General features: G+C 48.7%; 1 protein-coding gene across 8 annotated transcripts in view; it reads right to left on the bottom strand.

Moving 5' to 3' along the window:
- Positions 1-10,024: 10,024 nt before the first annotated feature.
- The window catches only part of LOC114871802 (protein Wnt-6-like), a 49,932-nt gene continuing 39,232 nt past the window's right edge, over positions 10,025-20,724 (bottom strand). For 7 of the 8 annotated variants that reach the window (XM_029178222.2, XM_029178226.2, XM_029178227.2 and 4 more), the window contains 4 exons: positions 20,494-20,714; positions 11,510-11,629; positions 11,243-11,442; positions 10,025-11,170 (listed from right to left, as the gene is read on the bottom strand). In XM_029178222.2, the coding sequence (XP_029034055.1) occupies positions 10,709-11,170; positions 11,243-11,442; positions 11,510-11,629; positions 20,494-20,714 (1,003 nt within the window). In that variant the 3' untranslated portion in view covers positions 10,025-10,708. The remainder of the gene's footprint in view (positions 11,171-11,242; positions 11,443-11,509; positions 11,630-20,493; positions 20,715-20,724) is intronic. The other variant, XM_029178225.2, reaches the window with a different exon arrangement.

Genomic DNA, 20,724 nt, shown 5'->3' with positions numbered 1-20,724 from the left:
TCTAGTCGGATCAGGTGGAAAATAAAATGAGACGGTAGGTTCGATGGAGGATCGGGCAACGGGCCGTGCGCGCGATGGAATCAGGTGGCAGCAGGAAGGGGGTAGGTTCACCGTGATACTAAAACAAATTCTTAGCTCCGCGAGAGGGGCTCCCAGCATCCCGGCAGACAAGAATCTCGAGCAGCCGGGCCACTTCTCACGGCGGCTGCTTTGATCTGAACCGACCACCCCCTCGTCTCCATCACGGTCACTCGAGCAACGGCAGCGCGACCGCCTCCCTCAGCAGCCAGCCTTTTTACCCGCTTTCGTCGCCTCTTTTTCCCCCCTCAGCTCGACGGACACGACGGACCCGAAAACCGGCGAGATATACCGGACCGAGCTGGGATTCATTCAGTTTTACTATTATTACGCATACCGTCACGCGCGGGCAGCTCGTTCCGTGCCAGGGAACGTTTCAGAATTCTAGGGGGCCGGGCGCGAGAAGAAGAAACTCGCTCTTCGAATGTTGGCGCTGCGTTTACGAGCGGTCGCTTCTAAAGCAACGCGTGCCATTTTCTCTTGCCGTCAAACGATACCATCTTATCTCTCGAAAGAGTGTGGGACCATTGATAGATATTTAACAGTTTTTATTTTTCTACAAATACCTTGGAAGAGTTGGAAATTGAATGAATGACAATTAAATTTAAATTCCATCGTTCGAGGGTTAATTCAAGAACGCTCCTCGAAAGGGGCCAAAGAAACGTCTTAACGCGAATTCATTCAATCAGAAATATGCGGGGAACAGGTGGGGGGGAGGGAGAATAAGAAAGAGAATGAGGTAGGAAGGAGGAAGCTGTCAGGATCGGGAATACGTTTAATGCGCGACGCGAAAAACGGCTCGGGTCGGCATGGTTTAACGAAAAAAGACGGTAAACGAGCAAAAGCGAAGCGGTTCTCTCACGGTCTCGCGAGAGAATTCGTCTTCTTCGAGTGGCTCGTTCGCATCTGGCTCATTATGCTCGACGAATACGAAATTCAGTCCACGAGGTTGACAATCGAGGGCCCCCGAGAGACACAGAGGCTCGCGTCACTCTGTGAACAGGACCCCATCAGGGATGCCACGCGCGTGTGATCGGCGACGACGCGACGCGCCGCGCCGCGTGCCGTTTCGCCCGCCTTCCTGCCCCGATTTTATCCTTCTAACCGAGCCTTCTCTTCTTTCTCTCCTCTCTGTCGAATCACCTTGTATTTTTCCTCAATTATTCTTCCACCTATTTTACTATCAAGTTTGCAACACAGGTGTAATTTATTGCTCGCGTCCAGAACCTGTTGAAAGGCAACACCTTATCTTCGAAAGGAGTTCGATGAAGAAAGGAAACGACGAGGAGAGGAGGAAGAGCAAGGAGACGTATACGGCGTGCTTCCTGTTGCCCTAATCTTCCACTGCCGAAGAGGTCTGGTTCCCCCGGTCAAAGAGTTATTCCCGATAAAAAACGGGCGAGTAAATCAACTAATTTATCGTTTTTGCGATTGGGAGGAAGGTGGGCCGCGGACGCGTTCGCTGGAGCGTAGGCTGCCGGGGAATGGCAGGAATCCCTTTGGCCGTGGTCCTGGATCTGGTCGTCCGTCCTTACCGAGGGCCATCCGTGGGAAAGAATATCGGCTGACGTTCGGGACCACACGGTCGAATTATCGGTGTTTTGGCATGTTATACGGCTCCACCGATATCCCCTCTTTCTCTCTTTCCCTTGTTGTTGCTCGAATTAGCACGCGCGCGCGCACACACACCTCTTTCTCTTTCCCTCGACCGTCTTTCGACCGCGTCTTCCGCGGAACGAGCAAAGGGAATCTCCTTCGGAATCCACGTCCCCGCCGACTGTGGGAACGAAAGCACGAGATCGCGATTCTCCGTACACCGTGTTCAGACGCGTTCATCGACAGCCAGATTCCTATCCTATCTAGCTTTATCTTTACCTCTTCTATGCCTCTCAGAGGTCCAACTCGAACGGCATCGACCAGGAATTCGCGAAACGCGCCACCCTGGCCTCCTTCTCCATCCTCCTCGTTTCTTCTCCTTTACGGCTAATTCTTCCCAATTGACCACCCCGCTGATTTCACGTATACCTACTGTAAGAATTTAGTGAAAAGTATCTCCTTATATTCTCTATCGCTTCCCGCGATACCCGCAATCTAATCTCGCAGGATTCCCAGGATCCACTCGCGTGTCCCATTTTCCACGCGGTTACAGTGGAGGCTCGTCCTCTTCCGCCGGGCCGAGAGTAGCATGGAGAATCGTCCGAGACACCGTCAGGAAAACGAATCCCTTTGCCTGGAGAAACACGCGACTAATCGACAAAGTCACGAGGCGGTCGCGAAGAGGGACGAGAGGAAGGAGGAGCGAGAGTGGCCGGTAATGAACCGAGGAAGAGGAAAGGGAGTGCTTTCACGGAGTCGAGAAGCGAGCAGTCGGGAAGCAAGAGACGTTATTATTAATGTCGAGCAAAAACGCCGAAATACATCATCCCGGCCAGCTACGGCCACCTAAGTAGTCGAGAGCGTAGGAAGAGGGGGAGAAGGGCTTCGAAGCCGATACGCCGATACACCGACACCCAGGTCCACCTGGGTAATTAATGGTTTTACGATATTGGAAATATCTTGCGACCAACCGAACAGAATCGGTTCAGGCGTCAAAACGGAAGGTCGATCCCCTCGATAGCCGATCCTTTTTTACGACCGACTCACAAAGTTGAAGGAACGAAGGTGAAGGAGAAGAAGAATAAGAGTTTGTTTAGCTAAAGCGAGATTATACGGGCAGGACACGGAGGATTCGATTCGACGTTGGGATCATCGGCGGCAAGGACGAAGACGCGAGGGAAAAACTGGAGTGCACTCGAGTGTGTACGCGCAAAGAGAGGACCACCTGGTCATCCGAAGACTGGACTCATTCTTCTGTCCGACGTTGGACGAGGCAAGAAGGAGAGACAGCACCAGCTACGCCAGCAGAAGCAGAAGAAGCAGAAGAAGAAGGATTCCTGGTAAATTAGCATACACAGCTCGGATCGGTGACTCCGGGGCTATCCTTGCCTCTTTGTTCTCACTCCGGAGAACGCATGAACGACCGAAATCGAACGGCGAACCATCTCGCGACTCCTCGCTCTTCCGTTCGCGAGAAACGTACGATCGGCAGGAAGAGGAATGAAGAGGAAAGAATGGAGGGTAGCGAATCCTCCGCAAATGGAGGATATTACGAAACAACAAATTATTTATACCGAAAATATGAAATGCGCTGAATGGGAAGTTGAACGTGGACCACCGCACCGGTGGAACGCGATAAAGAGAATAAGAGAGGAACGAAGGCAAAAGGGCCACATTGGACCCACCGCGGTGTTCCGCGAGGCTCGTAATTACACCGCAAGGCCGCCACGAACGAAAGGCGTCAAAATTCTCCTTCTCTCTTCTCTTCTCACGCCACTCCTTCTGACCTTTCTCTCTCTCTCTCCATCGTCGAATTTCGCTACTCGCGCGATCTCTTCGGCCATTATCGAAATTGATATTTTATCGACTACCCACGCAGTCGCGATCAAACCGGGCCCTTTATTGAGTTATTTCCCGATAATCACGAATCGGCCACGATAATTCCAGGTTAATCGACCGCAACAATTCCCGTCTACCATTTCTTTCGGATAGACGCGATAACAATTTATTTTCCTCTGCCGACAGAAACGATAACAATTAGGATACTACGTCGGCGTCCGGGATAATTTAAGGGTAATATAGACGAAATTAAAACGAGCGAGCCGGGTAACCGTGCGACGTTTGCCTCGAAACGTTGGATCGACGCGCGAGCACGGAACAGAGGTGAGGAAAAAATCCCCTGCGGTCGCAAAACAAAATGTCACGTAATTATCGCGGTAGGTGTTCCATCGAGCGAGCGACGAGCAACGAAGAAGCTTCCTCTCGACCGGGTCCAGTCCGCCTCAACCCCTCTTTGACCGGTAGGTAAGCTTTCAGGCAGCGGTCAGCGGGCAAAAAGTGCAGCGAAAACCGCCGTTGGGATCGTAAAACGGGGCCGTTTATGGGATGGGACCGACACGTCCGGAGGAGGGACCGTTTCTATCGGTCCTCGTGCAATAAACGTTCTAGCTGCAGCTAGACCCATCGGAGCACCTGCGCGATCTTTCCGTCTCTTCTTTAATCATTTGTGTACACATTTCAAGGTATCGCGAAGATTAGTAATCTCACGGATGTCACCGAGAATTTCCCTCGCTACTGAAGTGTAAACTTAAAATAAAGTGGTTGAAAACAACCGCTATAAAAAGAAAGTGAAAAGAAAACAAGAAAGAACCTCCAACAACATTGTAAGACACAAGCCTGTTAGATAGCCTTACTGACAAGTCCACTCTTCCTTTTTCCTTCCCTATTACTATCGATCATTGTAATTATAAAGCGGCTCGTATTATGCAAATAAATGGCTAAATAGATAAGTAAATAACTGGATTAGCTACCTACCTGTAGCAAGGCACGATAGCCTTACGGTTACTTTCCAACTATAAACAGGTATAGCAACGGAGATAGCTATGGAACGTGACGTTTTTATTATCACTGCTTAGGCATAAGCTGTTCTCTGCGATCTAACGAGCGAGATCTATGTACATAGCAGTTTCTGGCATAATTACAATTCCCGGTAACGACAATTTCGAGTGAATCGCGATACTCGACAGCAGGGAAACGGGTTCGTTTAAGAAGAAACGAGGAAAGAAGATGAAGACAAGGGATAGCCGCGTTATCGCGAGATTTCGCGATGATTCAACCGCGTCGCGGCCCGTCTCGCCGGCTAACTGCTCGCATCCATATCCTCCTGATCGTGGGTGGACGCGCGACATGAGCCAAAAGCCAAGGGGACAAGCACGGGACACGCCGCGCCGCTCCGTTCCTCGTGAATTTTCATAACCGACCGCCGCTTTGGGGAGCGAGAAAAATGTTTCGCGATTAACGAGCCTCGAAAGGGAAGGCGAGAGCTGTTCTAGCGCGATGAAAAAGAAGACAAAGGAGTTAACGCGCTGTTAGCTGAACGCGAGTATCGGGTCTAAGTAAGCAGCAGGAATTGAAATGAAATGAAAGTCGTAATCGCGGCAGGGCATCGGGAGTGGATCGTTCTCGAGGAGGTCCACCGGACGACGGGAGATCGTGAATTACGTTCGAGTTCCACGCTGGATCGATGGCTGATCGAGCGGATATACGGAGTTGAACGTCGATCTCAGATCGAGCGTTCGCGATAAAGGAACGATTCTTGCTCCCACACGCGGGACAACGGTGGTCCGTTCACGAAAACGGCTTCATTAGACTGAGCTCTGCCATCCCTCTGTTCGAAAACTCCTTCGTGTCTTCCCCCCTTACCGTCTCTCTCTTCCTTCTTCGCGATTTCATCTACTTCTTATTAACCCATCGAGCGCGCAGACCTCCGGAGGTAAATACTTGTCGCGGACGATTCTCAAGTTTAAATCCTTAATTATTTCTTAAGTTTAATTTTCTATGCACGAGAGATAATCTTCTAAGAGGAGGAATGAAAGAGGTAGGTAGCAAGTGAGCCCTACGACTCTGTTTATCTGATACTCTCATCGTTCCGTCGTCGCCCCTTCTTAATTCACAGCCAGCCACGGCCATAATTCGCGTTTTACCTCGCGGTGTTTATGTACTTTTAATAATGCCTGATATCTCGTCGAGGCGCTGCTCGATTCCTCCGGACCCCACGACCATCCTTCTCGCCCCTCGCTCCTCGCGAACCAGGACACCCTGCTGCGAGCCCATGCGTGCTCCAGCTTGCCAGAGAAACTTTCGACCCAGTCGAAAGAGCTTCTCTGCTCTCGATATTTTTCCAATCCTTCTCTCTCGTATTTTATGTGATTTTCTTAAACGATTTCGATCGGTCTTAAAGTTCCATCACAGACATTTTAATAACTCCCATTATGGTCGATGTTTGCTAATAGGCTTAGGGTGAGAATACTTCAGTATTTTGGACTTATTTTCTGTCTCTTCCTGGTGTTGAAGTTCAATTGCCAGAAAAATACAGTACTTTGTCCGTGTATGCTTGGTAGCATTGCAACTGCGAGCGAAACGCGAGTGTATCGAAATTTCGGCCGCCTACGGAGCGCAATACTTGCCCAGCCATAGCCCAGTTCCTTCCTCTTCGGTCTCTGCGCCGCGTTCGCCGTCACCGCCACCCTCCGGCACATGTTAACAGCACTTTAAAGTTTTATTAATAAGGATAAATCAGAGGCGCCCCGCGGATGAAGTTGTCGGTGTCACGGTCCAGCGCGTATAATCTGGCATCGGAAACACGGCGGAGTCTGTGCAGAGAGGAGGATGAGGAGAAGGGCTTGGCAACACGTCGCTTTACGACCATTGCCCACAATGTCGTGTGCTCGCAACGCGACTGCACAGAGATATTTATCGTCCAGCCTCGTTCCGCTCCTCCTTTTCGGGACCGAAGCGGTCGGCGATTTCCTCCGGATTCGCTGAATCCTTCTCTGCCATCTGTTTACGGAGAACGAGAGGGCGTTTTCCGATGGAACGATCGAGATTTTCAAGTCGCGACCCAGCTGAACGAGAAGAGGAAGAGGGAACAGGAGCGGTAAGTTAAATAGTTGAAAGAAATAACTTGGGGACTAGTTTGCAAATGCATCGATCCGATTTATATTTCGTCTTTGGTCGGCGATAAATCGGAAAGCGAGCGGCGAAACGGTACCAGATGCAACATACTTGCTCGAGTAGCTCGCAGATAAAACGGAATTCCTCGCGCGAGCGTAAAAATTCTTTAAAATAAACCCAGCGATATTATGCGACCGATAATTACGACACGCCTCGACTCGTTTCCACTCGGACCCGACTTGGCTCGATCAACATCAGACCGAAGGGAAATTACGAGCCCCTCCGGACGGTAATTTCCATCCCTCCTGAAACGTTAACTGATTTTCCGCAATTCCCCGTAAATTCAACTCGCGAAACGAATCGTGCCCCCCCGATCGGTCGCGATAAGCATCGAGGAACGAAGGTGGTCGAGCAGCTCCAGGATTTTCCAGCTTTCGCGGACCGAGCGGAACGCGGAAGATGGCGTCGTAACCGCGCGCTAACCGCTTCTAAACGCCTCTAAACGAATCGACGGGAATTAGCAGGTACACAGTCGCGAAGAACAATGCTTTCGAAGGAGAAGGCGAGATTACCTGGAAGAGAAACGAAGAACGAAGCTTATCCAGAGCGTGCATTCCGAGCGGAGATTACTCGCCCCTTGCCGGCGCGTCCGTCGCTTTTTCGACAGAGAAACGCACAGGGGACCAGGGGGAGAGGAAAAAAAAGGACATGCGGCTAATTACGCAAGACCAGTATGCCAGGGAAGAAGGGTGAAGCGAGACGAAGAGAGAAGAGGTCGAAGAAATTCCAAGAAGCTGGAAGAACCGTAAAGATTTCAACGACCTCCTCCACCTACCTCGTGGCACGGTCCTTCGTCCTTCGAGTAGCTGGGATTGGAGAAAAAGGGCGAAGAAGAGCGTCGAAAGGGAGAGGACACGAGAGGAATATATTCTTTTTCGAAGAATATCCGAAGGAGAAGCAACGAGGAGCTTCGTAGCCGGTGGCCCGCGTCCAGTAGAAACGGTAAACGGTGCACCGGCTTAAGGCCCGTGGAATTATCCTCCTGTAAACACCTACCTAATTAAGATTGGAACATTTTAACGTCCTGCTCGGCGAGCCCAATAAACCGCCTAACGTACAGCCAGTTTGTTAGGCGCTTATGGGATCGTTTAATTAATATTGGCGTCGGCCGGCTCGAACGACCGACCACCTCCGGCGCCTCGATTTCTTGCTTGCCTCTGTACCTACACTTGCTGCTTGCCATCTTTCTTAACCCTTTTCCTCTCTTACCACCTATGCACGCATCGGTAGGAATTCAGAATTAATAACGAAAGTAGCAAGTATGCGGATATCGACTGACAATGAGATATTGAATTAGCCAGGCAAGATTGCCAATTAGATATCGTGCCGATACCTGAAAGCGTCTTTGAAAGGTAAAGATATTTTTTGAAACGATAGGTAGCTCACGGTACCAGGAGCAACTTTGTTTCGCCGATTCGTTCGAGCCCTTCTTCCCTCGATAACAAGCGTTTCGACGATCCCGTTGTAAAAAAGCTCGTCGGTCGCGCGTCGAGTCACGGTGCCTTATCGTTGTTTCCTCCAGCAGTCGGAGGGTAACGAGGCAACGAAGAAAGAACTGTTCTTTCTCTTTCCAGAGCAGCTACGATTAATCACGCTCGCGTTTTGCGGTTTTGTCGCGCGTCACGACTCACGTGCGTTCTGCGGGCCCCATTGTTCCGCGTCTAATCGTTCCAAGAACGCGTTGCCAAACGAACGATCCTTCTCCGTCAGAGAGTTTCTCTCACGCGTACCAGCTTTATCCTCTCTTCTCTTAAAAAATGAAGAAAGAAAATTCATAAACAAGTTAATGCGGTAATCGAGAGACTCGATAAACGAATCGAACATCGCTTCCCATGGGTCCCGGGTATCCTCCGTGGCGGCGATGTTTTCATTAGCCCGTAATAACCGGTACGGATCGGGTCTGTCGGGCGAAATTGAATTACCACCGGAAGATCCTCTCGCCTTTCCTTCGCCCGTGGGAAGAACCAGGAGAAGAGGGAGAAGAAAAGATGGCGGACGCGTCCTGGGATCGAGGAGTTACGGGCCGGGTTTCTGGTACGCGCTCGGTAACTTCGGGTCCAATTTCGAGGGGCCATTTTTCCCTCAAAGGGGAACGTGGACGGCAGCCGAAAATTACCCCGGTTGGACCACCCAGCCAGCCCAAAGCAGACCAATCTCTTGGCCATGGGCTAATCGAGTCCGGACGGTCCGGTCCGGTCCAACCAGGCTGGTGGGGCTAATTGCAGCTCACCACCTTTCTACCCTGTGGAGGTCGACCTCTCTATTAAGAGACCTTTACGCGAGCTCTTCTCGCGCGCACACCTCTTCTCCGCCGCGTCAACCTATTAAATCGAAGGGTGTAAGAGCCGAAACTTTTTTACCCGACCCCTGCGAACCACTTTTGCCATGCACATTAAGAGTTTAATGATTATCAAAAATCGTTGTTCTTACTTTTTTCTTTCCATCCAGAATTTTTTATCGCCGATATTTCTTTATTTGTCCGCTTGAATTTTTTTTAGAAATAATCAAGCTTTTGTTCCTTTCGTCATTCTTGAGGCTTCTTTAATCATTATTAATGGCGTAACTGAAATAGAATAGAAGTTTCCTGCGAGTTTTAACGATCGATTTACGATTATTAGACAACGGACGCTACAACGAAGGGGTTAAAAGCGACCCTTAACGCCGACACGAGATCCGGAGGATGAAAAATTCTGAAAGCGAATATACCGGACCCAACCGACCGCGTTAATTTTCACCTCTGACAAAGAAAGCGAGACGAGCGAAGAAGCTCGTGTCAAAGAGGGGATAAAAAAAGATTTCTCTTGGTGAAGTTTATGGCTTCCGCTATCGCCGAAACGCGGCGAACGCGCCGCGCGATACGGCGCGAGCGTTCCTCTTCGTTTCTGGCTTTATGGTTACGCGAAATTCCTCTCTCCGGCCTTAACCGTAAAACTATTTTATAGGAGATGTAGACACCGGTTGTTTATTGCTCGCGCGACCTCTCCCATGTACAAGGTCGAATTACAGCTAAAAGCTTGTGTTCTACAAGACGCGGTAATATACGAGGCCTCCTAACATCTTTCCCTGTTCGGCAGATCGACCGTTCTCCTTTGGTATCCTGAACGAGCGACGATGTACGACTTTCGTTTGAAGCGTTCTTAACGAAGGGGTTTAATTACGAAACGTTTCACTTACCTGCAATCGATCGCAAAGACGAATATCGAGGTCAGAAAAAAAACGTCTGAACCGATACAGACGTCACAGCTGGTGGCGGTGATTAATCGGCGATCTCGTTGCAAACGAGCTCAAAGGTCGATCAACGCGATAGAAAGTAACCAACGAGAATTTTGCCCGAGGGTACACGCTTTTTTATTCTGGCACAATATAAACTTTCGTCGATTCAGTCTTATTTACAAGAGAGAAAAAAAAACAAACAAACAAACACAGAAAGAATAATATTAATATAAAAAAAAAAAAATCATGGAGAGATTTTGCAAGCGCAAAGAAAATTCGCCGACAAACTGGACGAAAAGCGAGAAAAGCTACGAACGTTCCACGCGCGACGAACGCGACCGGAAACGCTTCAACGAATAGCTGGAGATACCTGGAAAGCTTCGAACGACGACAATGATCGCTCCTCGAATCAAAAACTAGACGCAGCCTTCTTTTTTCAGAATCGATTCGCGATATCTATATTACAAACGCTTATCCTAACCGCGAAATCATCAAACGTCGAAAGATGAACATTTCTTACCATTTGCGGTCCAGATTAATCTCTCGTTTCGTTTCAGTCAGTCCACAGAATACCTGGATTCGAATCACTTTTCTTAGGATGTTCAGGTCCGGGAAGGATCAGCGTAATCGAATAAGAGTCTGGAAGGTAGGATAAGGGAGGACGAATCTTCAGAAATATAGAAAAAGAAAAGAAATAGACTGGCTGAAACGAAACGGTTAAAAAATGAAACATACTCTGATGGAAAACACGCGTTGACAACAGGGAGGGGACCAGAAATTACCTAAAAATCCATTGCGCCAATCATTGCTAACGACAAGTGTTGATGGTCTTCTTGACGAGACAAGTGTTGCAGGTGACCTCGCAACACCAACGGAACCTACACTCGCAATTGATCTTCTCCTTGACGATCCTGGTGTCGTAGCCACGGCCGCAGCACAGTAGCTCGCATCCGTCTACTCCTTGACTGGTGGAGTTGCAACGACGTCCCTGGGTACCTAACGATCCCGTCTTTCGGTTCGGCTTGCAGAAGTCGGGCGAGTCCTCGCTGTAAATCAGATCGAATCTGTCGGGCGGCTTGATGGTCGGGCCCTCTGTGATGAAGCTGTGCCCGTCGTTGCTCGGTATCACTTTTGCCGCTCCGTCGAACGACTCTTTCAGCCTGTTCCCAACGTCACGGAACGGGGGCATTTTCCGCCAACACGTGCGAACCGTGCACGATCCGGACAGTCCGTGACACTTGCACTCGGTCCTCATAAAGTTCCTGATAGCCTGTCGCACGAACCAAACGCGTTTCTTTAAAAAGAAAAAAAGAAACAGCGAAAAGAAGATAAGAGCGTTTACCAGGCGACCAGCGTTGTTGTTGTGAAGCTTGACCAGAGTTTTGATGTCGGTGCGTTTTCGATAAGGCGCGTCCATGAAGTCCCGTGATTTTTTGAATCCAAACTTCACGTTGTCGCCGCATCCACCCCATTCCCAGTCACCCTCCGTAGGCAGACTCTTCTCCATGTCGATGGCACGCGCCAGTTTGCCCAGACGATTACCTGAGCATTTCCAATGGTTCGCAAGATCGATTCGCGAATCAGATAAAAAGGAATCGAGGCTGTTTACCTTTCGGTGTCATCTTGTCGCAAGAGCACTCGACCAGATGGCCCATGGTGCAGGCCCTGGTGACCGCGTAGGTAACTCCGGCCGCGGTAATGGCGTTCACGAAACCCGTCTCCCTGGTATCTGAAAGTATCGGACATTGAAACACGATGAAAATTTAGATGCGATTTCACTTGGCACCCGTAAATTAAAGGGAGCCGAAAGGAAGGAAACGGGATTACTCGACGTCCCTCGAACAAGGCAATTACGAAGGAGGTAATTTAGGTAAGCGAGTTAAATCGACCGGTCGCTGAATCAGCGGGAACGACGGCTCTCAGAAAATGTCATAATCGTCGATGGATGGACGTCTCGAAAGTTGAGGGTTTCAAGAGGTAGACTGGTCGGGTTGGTAAGATGGTCGTCGTGGTTCTGGGAGCCATGGAGAAAGAGCTAGGACGTCGAATTTTGGTGGCGTGTGTATTCGGTTTCACCTGTCACGTTTCCACTCCATCATTAAGCGGACAATGCACGCCGGAGTTCCACCCCTTTTCAAAACGGCGGATTACCACCGCCTCCGTCCTGGGTCTCCCTGTCACCCATTGTCTCTCACCTGCCCGAGCATCCGGGTTTTGCAAATCCTCTTGGATCCCCTTTTTTTTTTTTCTTATTTCCGCGTGTCCCTCCTCTCCTCTACCTTGGCGCAATCTCCGGATAAGTTTTTGTTCGCGTTTCATCGAGAGACCGCGTCTTCTGTAAAGTTCGCGCATCGGTCGATTCGCGACAAGATAGAATCTAGCGGTTACACCCTTGGATTAACTTATAATCGTAACGGAGAATGCGGCTCCAATTACCCGATTCCTTTGGGCGTGCGTCGAGCCAAGGGAATCGGCGATCCTGGTCAAAGTATCGAGAGCGTATCTGTCGGCGATCGGTCGAGTCGAATGGAGTCGAGCCGGACGGCGATCGAATCGAAGAAACGCTCGAAGCGTTTCCGCGCCGCCAGGCAATTATCCTTTTCGAACGTTTAAGCGAAAACCAGCCGCGAATACTAATGCGGATCGAGGATCGAGATCTTTGAGGACATTGCGGAGGAAATGGGCTTGCGATACTTGTTGCCTTCCGTCAAATTATTTGAAATCGAGCAACGATATTTATGAGACGAGCTAATATTTCTAAGACAACCAGAGAAAGAGAGTGATCGAAAGGGGGAAACGAATAGGGTAGCGAAAGAAGATGAATAAGCAGAGCGGAGGGAGCGAGTCGCGGCGCGAGCCTGGGAAGGGGTTATACGCGTTAAGCTCGGTTCGCCGTGGTTCCCATGGATTCCAACCGGGTATCTTCGCGACGGATCGACACGCGGACGAACGAACGGACGGACGGAACGAGAGGACGCAGCTCGAGAGAAGTAGCCTGCCACCGCCCGCGTATCTTCCGATGCATCGCCTCACCTTTCAGTGCGTATTTAAACGATACGATAGTTTTATACGGCCGATCTGATATCGGTGCTGGCTTCGAGAGCGAAAGGCCCTGGGGCTGTTTGCTGTCTTCCAGCTCTCGTGTATAACCATGCCCGCCGCGTGTTGCGTCCGCTGCCTTTTGCCCGGCTACCCGCGCCGGCTCCGCGATCTTTCCACCTGAACCCAATCTACCTTCTTGCTTTCCGCTTCCGGATTACCTTTCTCTTCTTTTCAATCGCCTTCGAAGGTGTAACTCTTTCTTTTTAACAAATACATCCATGTATACACATCTTTTTCATTTTCAATTTCGAAGAAATATAGCATTCTTTCCGTGCACGATACGGATACGATACGGTCGTGTTCGAATCGGTCTTAAAAAAGTATTCGTCTCGCGTATAAAGCAGTGAAATCGGTTCGTATTGGAGCGTGTGACGTAGAGAGGGGAGAATGTTCGTGGCAGCAGGTAATATAAATCACTTGGAATCAATTAGACACGAGGGATCGCGAGCCGATGATCTTGCAGTGCGGTGCGATGCCAGAGCCAGGTGCACGGAGCACCCATCGTCTCTGGGGTCGTCCCGACGGCTCAGCCAATTATCAGCATTCCGGGGCATTATCCTCGGAGCGAGACTTACGCCGTGTTTAATTGCGAGTGGTCTTCTTCTTCTTCTTCTTCTTCTTCTTTCTCTTCCTTCTTCTCTTCTTTAACGCGTCTGTTCTCCCTTGCTGTTAAGTCGCTTCTGATTTTCGCGTTTACTCGCGAAGCAACGGTTGCGATTCGCTGCACCGAAAATAGTGTTGTTGCGTTGTTAGAAAACGAAGGATAGACGCGGTTCGTTCACCCAACGATCGCCGCGAGGAGGAAAGAAGAATCGTGAAAGCTCCCTGGATCGACGTCTTTGCTCGATCTGTTTGCTCGCCGATTATGCAAGCTGACGAGGACTCATCGAGAGGCATTCATTCGCCAGAGTATGGCTATCGTTTGCCCATTTTGCGACAAGAATCGCTCGCTTAACGGGACACGTATGCGCGTCTTCGATTGATCACGATGAAATACAACAAACGATCAATGAAATAAATAGTCGTGATCTTTGGATCTTCGAACCTTTTGCTACTCGCGCCGACTATAACTCGGCAGAAAGATCGTGCAATCATGTTTTCCTTATAGAAAATTACCGCAACGATGCTTCTCCAACGTTGGTAAATAACAGAAAACTTTCGGATAATTTAGTATCCTGGTAGTGGAAGAAAATTTGATATCATAGACCGATTTATTATCATCCGAGGGAATTGCGCGTCCGAATGGAAGCTCCGCTAGCGCGCTCCCGCGTCCTCGACAAATCCCTCGTAAATCGCGGTGTGATTAATCGGTCCATCGGATTATGTAAGCGTGTAATTTGCGACGGTGCATCGATGCCGCCATTGTAGGAATTATGTCGCCGGCAAAGTCGATCGACGCGGCCAGATGCTATCGATCGGTCCCCGTCCAGTGATTTGTTTTACCGTCCCGCGATTTATCGGCGCTGTATGCCCCGCGCCGATTCGTGCGCAATAGATCGGCTCGGCTCGCCTCCGTAAATCCAACTAGTTCGAATCGATGGTAACCAATCGCGGCGTTACACCAGTCGTTTCGTCGAGTTCGCTCTAATTGCGGATAAGATTCGTGGAAAAGAGAAAGAGCGTGACAGTGGCAAGGGGAAAAGATAAATCGCCATCACCGTTCCCGTAAATAAAGAGAAGAATATCAAATGAGAGGAAAGGAGATAGCGCGTCGAATACGGCGTTTAGTTAACCCCGTGTATAGCAGATACTACCAGAGAAACCTTTCCAATAAATACAGCGAGAACGGACGCATGAATGCCGGCAAAAATCGCCCAATGACCAATTGCGGCAACGGCCACTCGCCTTTTCCCGAGATTCCGCGAGATTTTTGAGCGGCTCGGTATCACTGCTGGATTCTCCTCTCTCGCTGGAATTTCTACTTCGTATCCTCTCTCTCTCTCCGTCTTTATCCCTCTTCGTACGTCGCCAACTGAACAAACTTGCAACTTCGAGATACCAAGGTAATTACGGCGATTCTTCTATATGTTCCTTCTGTTTCTCCTTCGCTCCGTTTCCCCCGCTTTCTTAGAGGACACATATGTACACACCCTTGCATAGGAAAAGGTTGCAGAGGGAATTAGTAACGAGTTCGAAGGAAATTTGAGAAGAAAAGTAAAGCAAGAATCCAAGACTGAGAATGGTAAACGCAAAGGATACTGGAAAGAAGTTCTCCTCGTTTTCTCCGGCGAGTCTTCTTCCTGCGGGCTTCCCCTTCGCCGATGTAAAATCGAGCGAGCATTCAAATGTCACCGGGGAACGGGCAGAGTCTAACAGAATAACAGATCTGTCCCGGTGTTCCGATTCTCCTCTTCTGGTACCTCTCGGCCTTCTCTTTCTTTCCCTCTTGCCTCCTTTCATCACTCCTTCCACTTTACCCGGCGATGCGAGTTAAAGCCACGGTAGCCGAGATACAATAAACGTACGGGACATTAAACTGTTTGCTATTGTCAATCCTTTGTACGGAATACCGGCTGCGTATCGATGCTCTTCTTCTCCGTTACTCCGCTGCCTGCAAACCCCCTTGTTTTTGTTTCTTTTTCCCCCCGTAAATTTCGTCGCGTTGGTAAATGATTTCCTAGCAAGTCAACAAACGCGTTGTTCAGAAATTAGCAGCAACCGTTTCGCGTGACAACCGGGATTAGAAAAATATTTCCTCGGTTGTTTCGAATGGAGAACGCGGATCGGTATGCGACCCCCGGTAAACTCGGGGTACAATGGAGAAGCGTGAAGACGCTGTAGAAAGAATGGTGGACGATGACGAGGAAGAAAGAGGAGAGTAAGGGTTCTTGGCTGACAGTAGACACCAGAGGCGTCTTTAGTCACGGACAATTTCCTTCCTGCCGATGGCTGGCTCGTCGCTGGAAGCGAGAAAAATTGGGGTTTCCCTTTTCAACTGGAAGACACGCTTGCCCCATAATCGTCGCTCATGGCTCGTGTATTGTTGTTTCCTGCGGCGAGGGTGCCGACTACGTAGTCACCACTCTCTACGTTCGAGTGGTACAACGGATAAATCATCGAGATATTCTCGTTCGGACCCACCGTGATTTTGGCCCACCGTGTCAATCGCATTCCACGCAATCTTTCCGAACATCCTGGAACTTATTGACGCTTAAATTCTTCTACCGTTCGAACTGTCACGTCCACGAGAATTCGAGGAATCGGGAAAAGAACTGTACCGTCTGTGGCTGACGTACACCTTTGGTTTATTAACCCTTACGAGCCAAAGGAAAATTTCCAAACGAGCAAAGAAGGCGAACGACGTGTGAGGTAATTCAACGAGCAGAGGAGGAACGCGGTGACGAATTCACGAACAAGTCGATAGAAGGTAAAGGTGAGAGGCGAGAGGAGGAGGGATACGCATACGGGTCCTCTGCGAACCGCATTAGTTAGCACCGAGTTCGCGAGGCGACAAAACACTTAGCGCCGTGACGCTAAATCGCTTTTAGCTCGCTCATTATCGTCTTGTCCTGTCCCGTCCCGTCCCGTCCCGTCCCGTTTCGGCTTGTCGCGAACCTCGAAGAAAGGACTTGGAACTCCGAACGTGTTTTATTCACGTTCAACCAGTCTTATAAGTAAATTGCGTGCGTTTATATCTTACGTTTTAAGTTGAACACGATAAAAATAGAAATTAAACGTTTTTACCGGGAATCAAGATATACCTGTCTCCCTATCGAACCCGCTAATCGTTATCGACGAATCGAGTATGTCGTGTTCACCTTCGGAAACCGACGAGAAAGATCTCTACGTAGCAATTATCGAAAGCGAGCGGAACCGAGTTGCGAAAACGAGGAGTAATCGCGAGTCGAGACGCGAGTTTATTAACGCGCCAAGGTGAGCATCCTCGTTAGTGGCCAGAAACGTCGACGAAAAGAATGTTTTCGAGGTAATACGACGTACGAATGTATACGCACTCGTAATGAATGAGATTCTTGCCAGACGTTGAATAGAAAAAAAATTCGAGATATAGGCTTAAAGTTGATCCTGTTACAATTTTAAGGCTGTGTTTCCGAATTGCTCTACCAGAATTGAGAACTCAGGTTCGGTATATAATTTAAATTAACTACAAGAAATCGATTAAAGTTGGTTTCAGAGCTGGATGTCTTACCGTTTTCGAGATATCGTAGTAAGGTTAGGTTAGGTTAGGTTGGGTTCCGTGTATGCGCAGTATCGAATAGCGCACGCGCAGTATTAAATAGCGCACGCGCAGTATTGAATAGCGCATGCTCAGTATCGAATAGCGCATACGTAGTCCCAAAATTGTCCAAAAATTAGGACCATTCGGAAACTTATCCATTTTTAATGCATAAGTCATGCTAATCGAGGATTGAAAAAGTTTAACTTTTGAGCAAGAGTGTAGATATCGAGCAAAGGGAATCCGGTAGGGATCGTTCGGAATCCACGTTGGATAACCCTGAAGGAACAACGAATGAACGAGTCCTAGCAAGACAATAAATTCCTCCTTTCCATTCGTTTCCCCTTCTTCCTTTCTTGGTAGCTCTTTCCACGGGTTTTTGACGCCCGTGTTTCTCTTATCGCGACACGCGGCACCCCTCAATTAAGAGGTGCTGCTCGTCCACGAATGTTCTACCAGTCTAACCTCGAATCTCCTCCGGTGCTTCTCTTCGGACCACACAGCAGGAGCTACCTGCGGGGCTAACCTATCGGCCAGATCGCGCCCATAAAAATTAAACGTCGCCAGATAAATAAACGTCAATCGAGAATTAAGATAGGCGCCGACGGTAGCGTGGCTTTTGCCTACTACCACGCTTTTTCTCTATGTGCTTGTGCCCGTTAGGAATTTTTCCTCGCTTCCTTTCGATCCTACTCCGTTCCACCTTACCTCGATACGCTCCCACGAATTTTTCTCTTTTTCTATTTCTTTCTCGGTTAATCTCGACCTCCCACCGTGATTCTTTCTTTCGCGTAATACCGACTAACATCAAACTTTTACATTTACGAGCGTTCGATAAGGAACAAGTACGCCCAAGTAACAAGAATAAATTATTAGAATCTTGTGAAAATGTGCTTTTTAAAAGAAGCAAAGGATTTATCATAAAACTTTTTTTCCGAGCCTTCTGGGTAGGCATACCTCCTTAACGTTCTCTTTGGACGCTGGAACTCACAAAATCGAGTTTCGATGCTGCTTAAAGGATCTTGTACAGTTTCTAATTAGGAGAACCACTGCGGCACACGATGGACCAACGAGGACCCAATTTGCGTTCCACCTGCCACTTACCAGCCCGACTCACCCTATAAAAACGATACTTTCGTCGTAAAGACGACAATGTCCGATTACATTATGCTTCGTCGTGAAATCGTTAAGTTCATGTCACCTGTTACACCGTTCGCAATTAACGATCCTTCACTGCTACCGACGTTATCGCGGCAATTTCTTGAAAGCTAGCATCGTTCGAAACATCGAAAGTACGCGTTTGCATAAATTTCATTTACTTTCTCTATTTTCCATCTGCCATTTAAATTGCCCCCGTTCGACGAATTGCACTGATCTAAATTCACGGGATACCGTAGAATTTTCCTTTAGATCCTCGAAACGATGAAGTCGTTTGTGGCGCAGAACGGTAGGAAGGTTTGGAAAAGGTTGAACGGCAGGTACATAAATCCTGGCTGCCGGGTGCATTATTGGACGGTTCGGATCGATGACAGGGGCGGCGATGTGTTAACCGGTCGTTTCGGGTGACAATTCTGAACGTCGTCATTTATCTGCGACCCCCGGGCGAAGACAGCTCGCCCTGGGAAGTCTACGACAAGAAATATACGAGCTTCTGGCCCACCCTCGGCGAGACGCGCGTACTCGCACAATGCCTTCTTCCATATTCATGCGAATAAAGATGTTCCCGTTTTCGAAGTTAACTACCGCGTCGTCTCGTAAGTTCGTGCTCTTTTTCATATCGATATCTGAATATCGTTTTCATTTTTGCCCAATCTTTTTCAGACGTCCTGTACGCGCCGTTGGTAGCGCTAAAATTGTACCCGTTGCATTGATGGAACGTCGAAGGTTGAATCGAGTATAAAACGATGTATCCTGTCGGTGGAATCTTCGATCGGTCGAACAACGATCGTCAGGCATGGTCGACAGTGTCGGATATAATTCGATCATCGATCGTCCACGATGGAATCCACGCGTCCCGTACGTACAAGTTGATCAGGGACGTCGACGAATCACGATCGATAGGATCGACGCGACGGTATAATCTTTGAAAGAAGACGAAGAAGACGAAGGAGACGAATAAGGAGGAGATGAGACTAAACGGAACGGTTCGAAGGATCGGTCGCCTTGCCAATGAAGCCTTTAATTAAGGGAACATATTGCCACTAATATCCGACGGACAGTGTCAATCTGTCAGGCTACCAAAAGGTACCGATCTGATAGCGGAACCTAGAGAGCAGTTCGGCCTATTGGACACGCTGTCTTCGATTTAGTTGTCGTGCTCGATCACCCGGAATTAATACATCGGATGGTTAACTGAGCGAACCACGCGGACAGCTACGTTCTCTCTTCTCCTCGGTTCACGAATAAAACGCTAACCCAACCGCGTGAGAATTTCTCTTCGGACACGAGGCTCGAGACCCTCCTTCAATTTGTTCCATTTACATTCGCAACCGTTTACGCGGCTCTCTTCACCGAAATAGCTCCACTCACGGGCAACTTTATTTTCATGCAAATCAACCTTATCGTTTTCTATTTAACCCTTCTTCAGATATCTACTTGAAACATATTAAGCGAAACATCTTGCAAAATATCCTGTTGAGAAGACTATTAAGAGAAGACTATTTATGATTGCAAATGGTTAACTGGTTATTTCTTAGTAATTACTAGCAGAATATTTATTAATTGCTTTCCGGTTGACAAAGTGTTATACCGTGAACATGCACTGTTTCTATGGCTATTGAAAGCAACTGTTGTGCAATAGCAAATGGAGGAAAAGGAAAAAAGGATGTCCGTGCAACTTTCCATTGCCCGCGACAACCTCGTCGAGCGTAATTCGAAAATAATGACGAACGGTAGATCAGATATAATAACACTGATCGAGCATCGATACGATTTGTCTCGAATAGAGCGATCAACGTCGAAGCGGAGCAACTTCTTCCGAAGGTGTGCCGTTCGATTGCCGGCATTTAATCGTAACGAATCGAACCGCTCGCCTGAAAGGCAGTGTGTAATCGACATCTGGTTCGCCTAATCTCGAATCGGTAGCATTTTTTCTCTTCTAATAAAGTTGTTGCAACAAGTGTACCAGTGTCGCAATATTCAACTTGCGAACACGCGAAAGTGTTACATCGAGCAGGCTGATTACCGCGGGGGGTCCCGCAGTTTAAGTAGCAGCAATTAGCAGTAAGTAGCGTTTAGGATTTATATAAAATCAATCAATCTCTTCGATCATCGTCGAAATCAAAACGAAATTAGACGAGATTGAAGCCGCTACTCACCTCGTAGCAAAATCTTCCTCAATGATCTCCTGATCGTTGTGCAATTCCATCGTCGATTCCTGAATTGATATTGGCATTCTCTGGTCCCAACTTGCACGCCTCTTGCGATCTCCTTCAACAATGACGGCTCTTTCCGGCAAATATCCGCCATCTTACCCCTCAGTCTCCTGGTTTTCTTGCAGATGAGCAACGGGTCCATCACCACCTGATTTCCAACGGTCCTGAAACAAA

Source organism: Osmia bicornis, chromosome 13 (assembly GCF_907164935.1).
Source record: "Osmia bicornis bicornis chromosome 13, iOsmBic2.1, whole genome shotgun sequence".
NCBI lineage: Eukaryota > Metazoa > Arthropoda > Insecta > Hymenoptera > Megachilidae > Osmia > Osmia bicornis.
The sequence above is the reverse complement of the archived record's forward strand: the minus strand, read 5'-3'. Positions and strand labels throughout refer to the sequence as shown.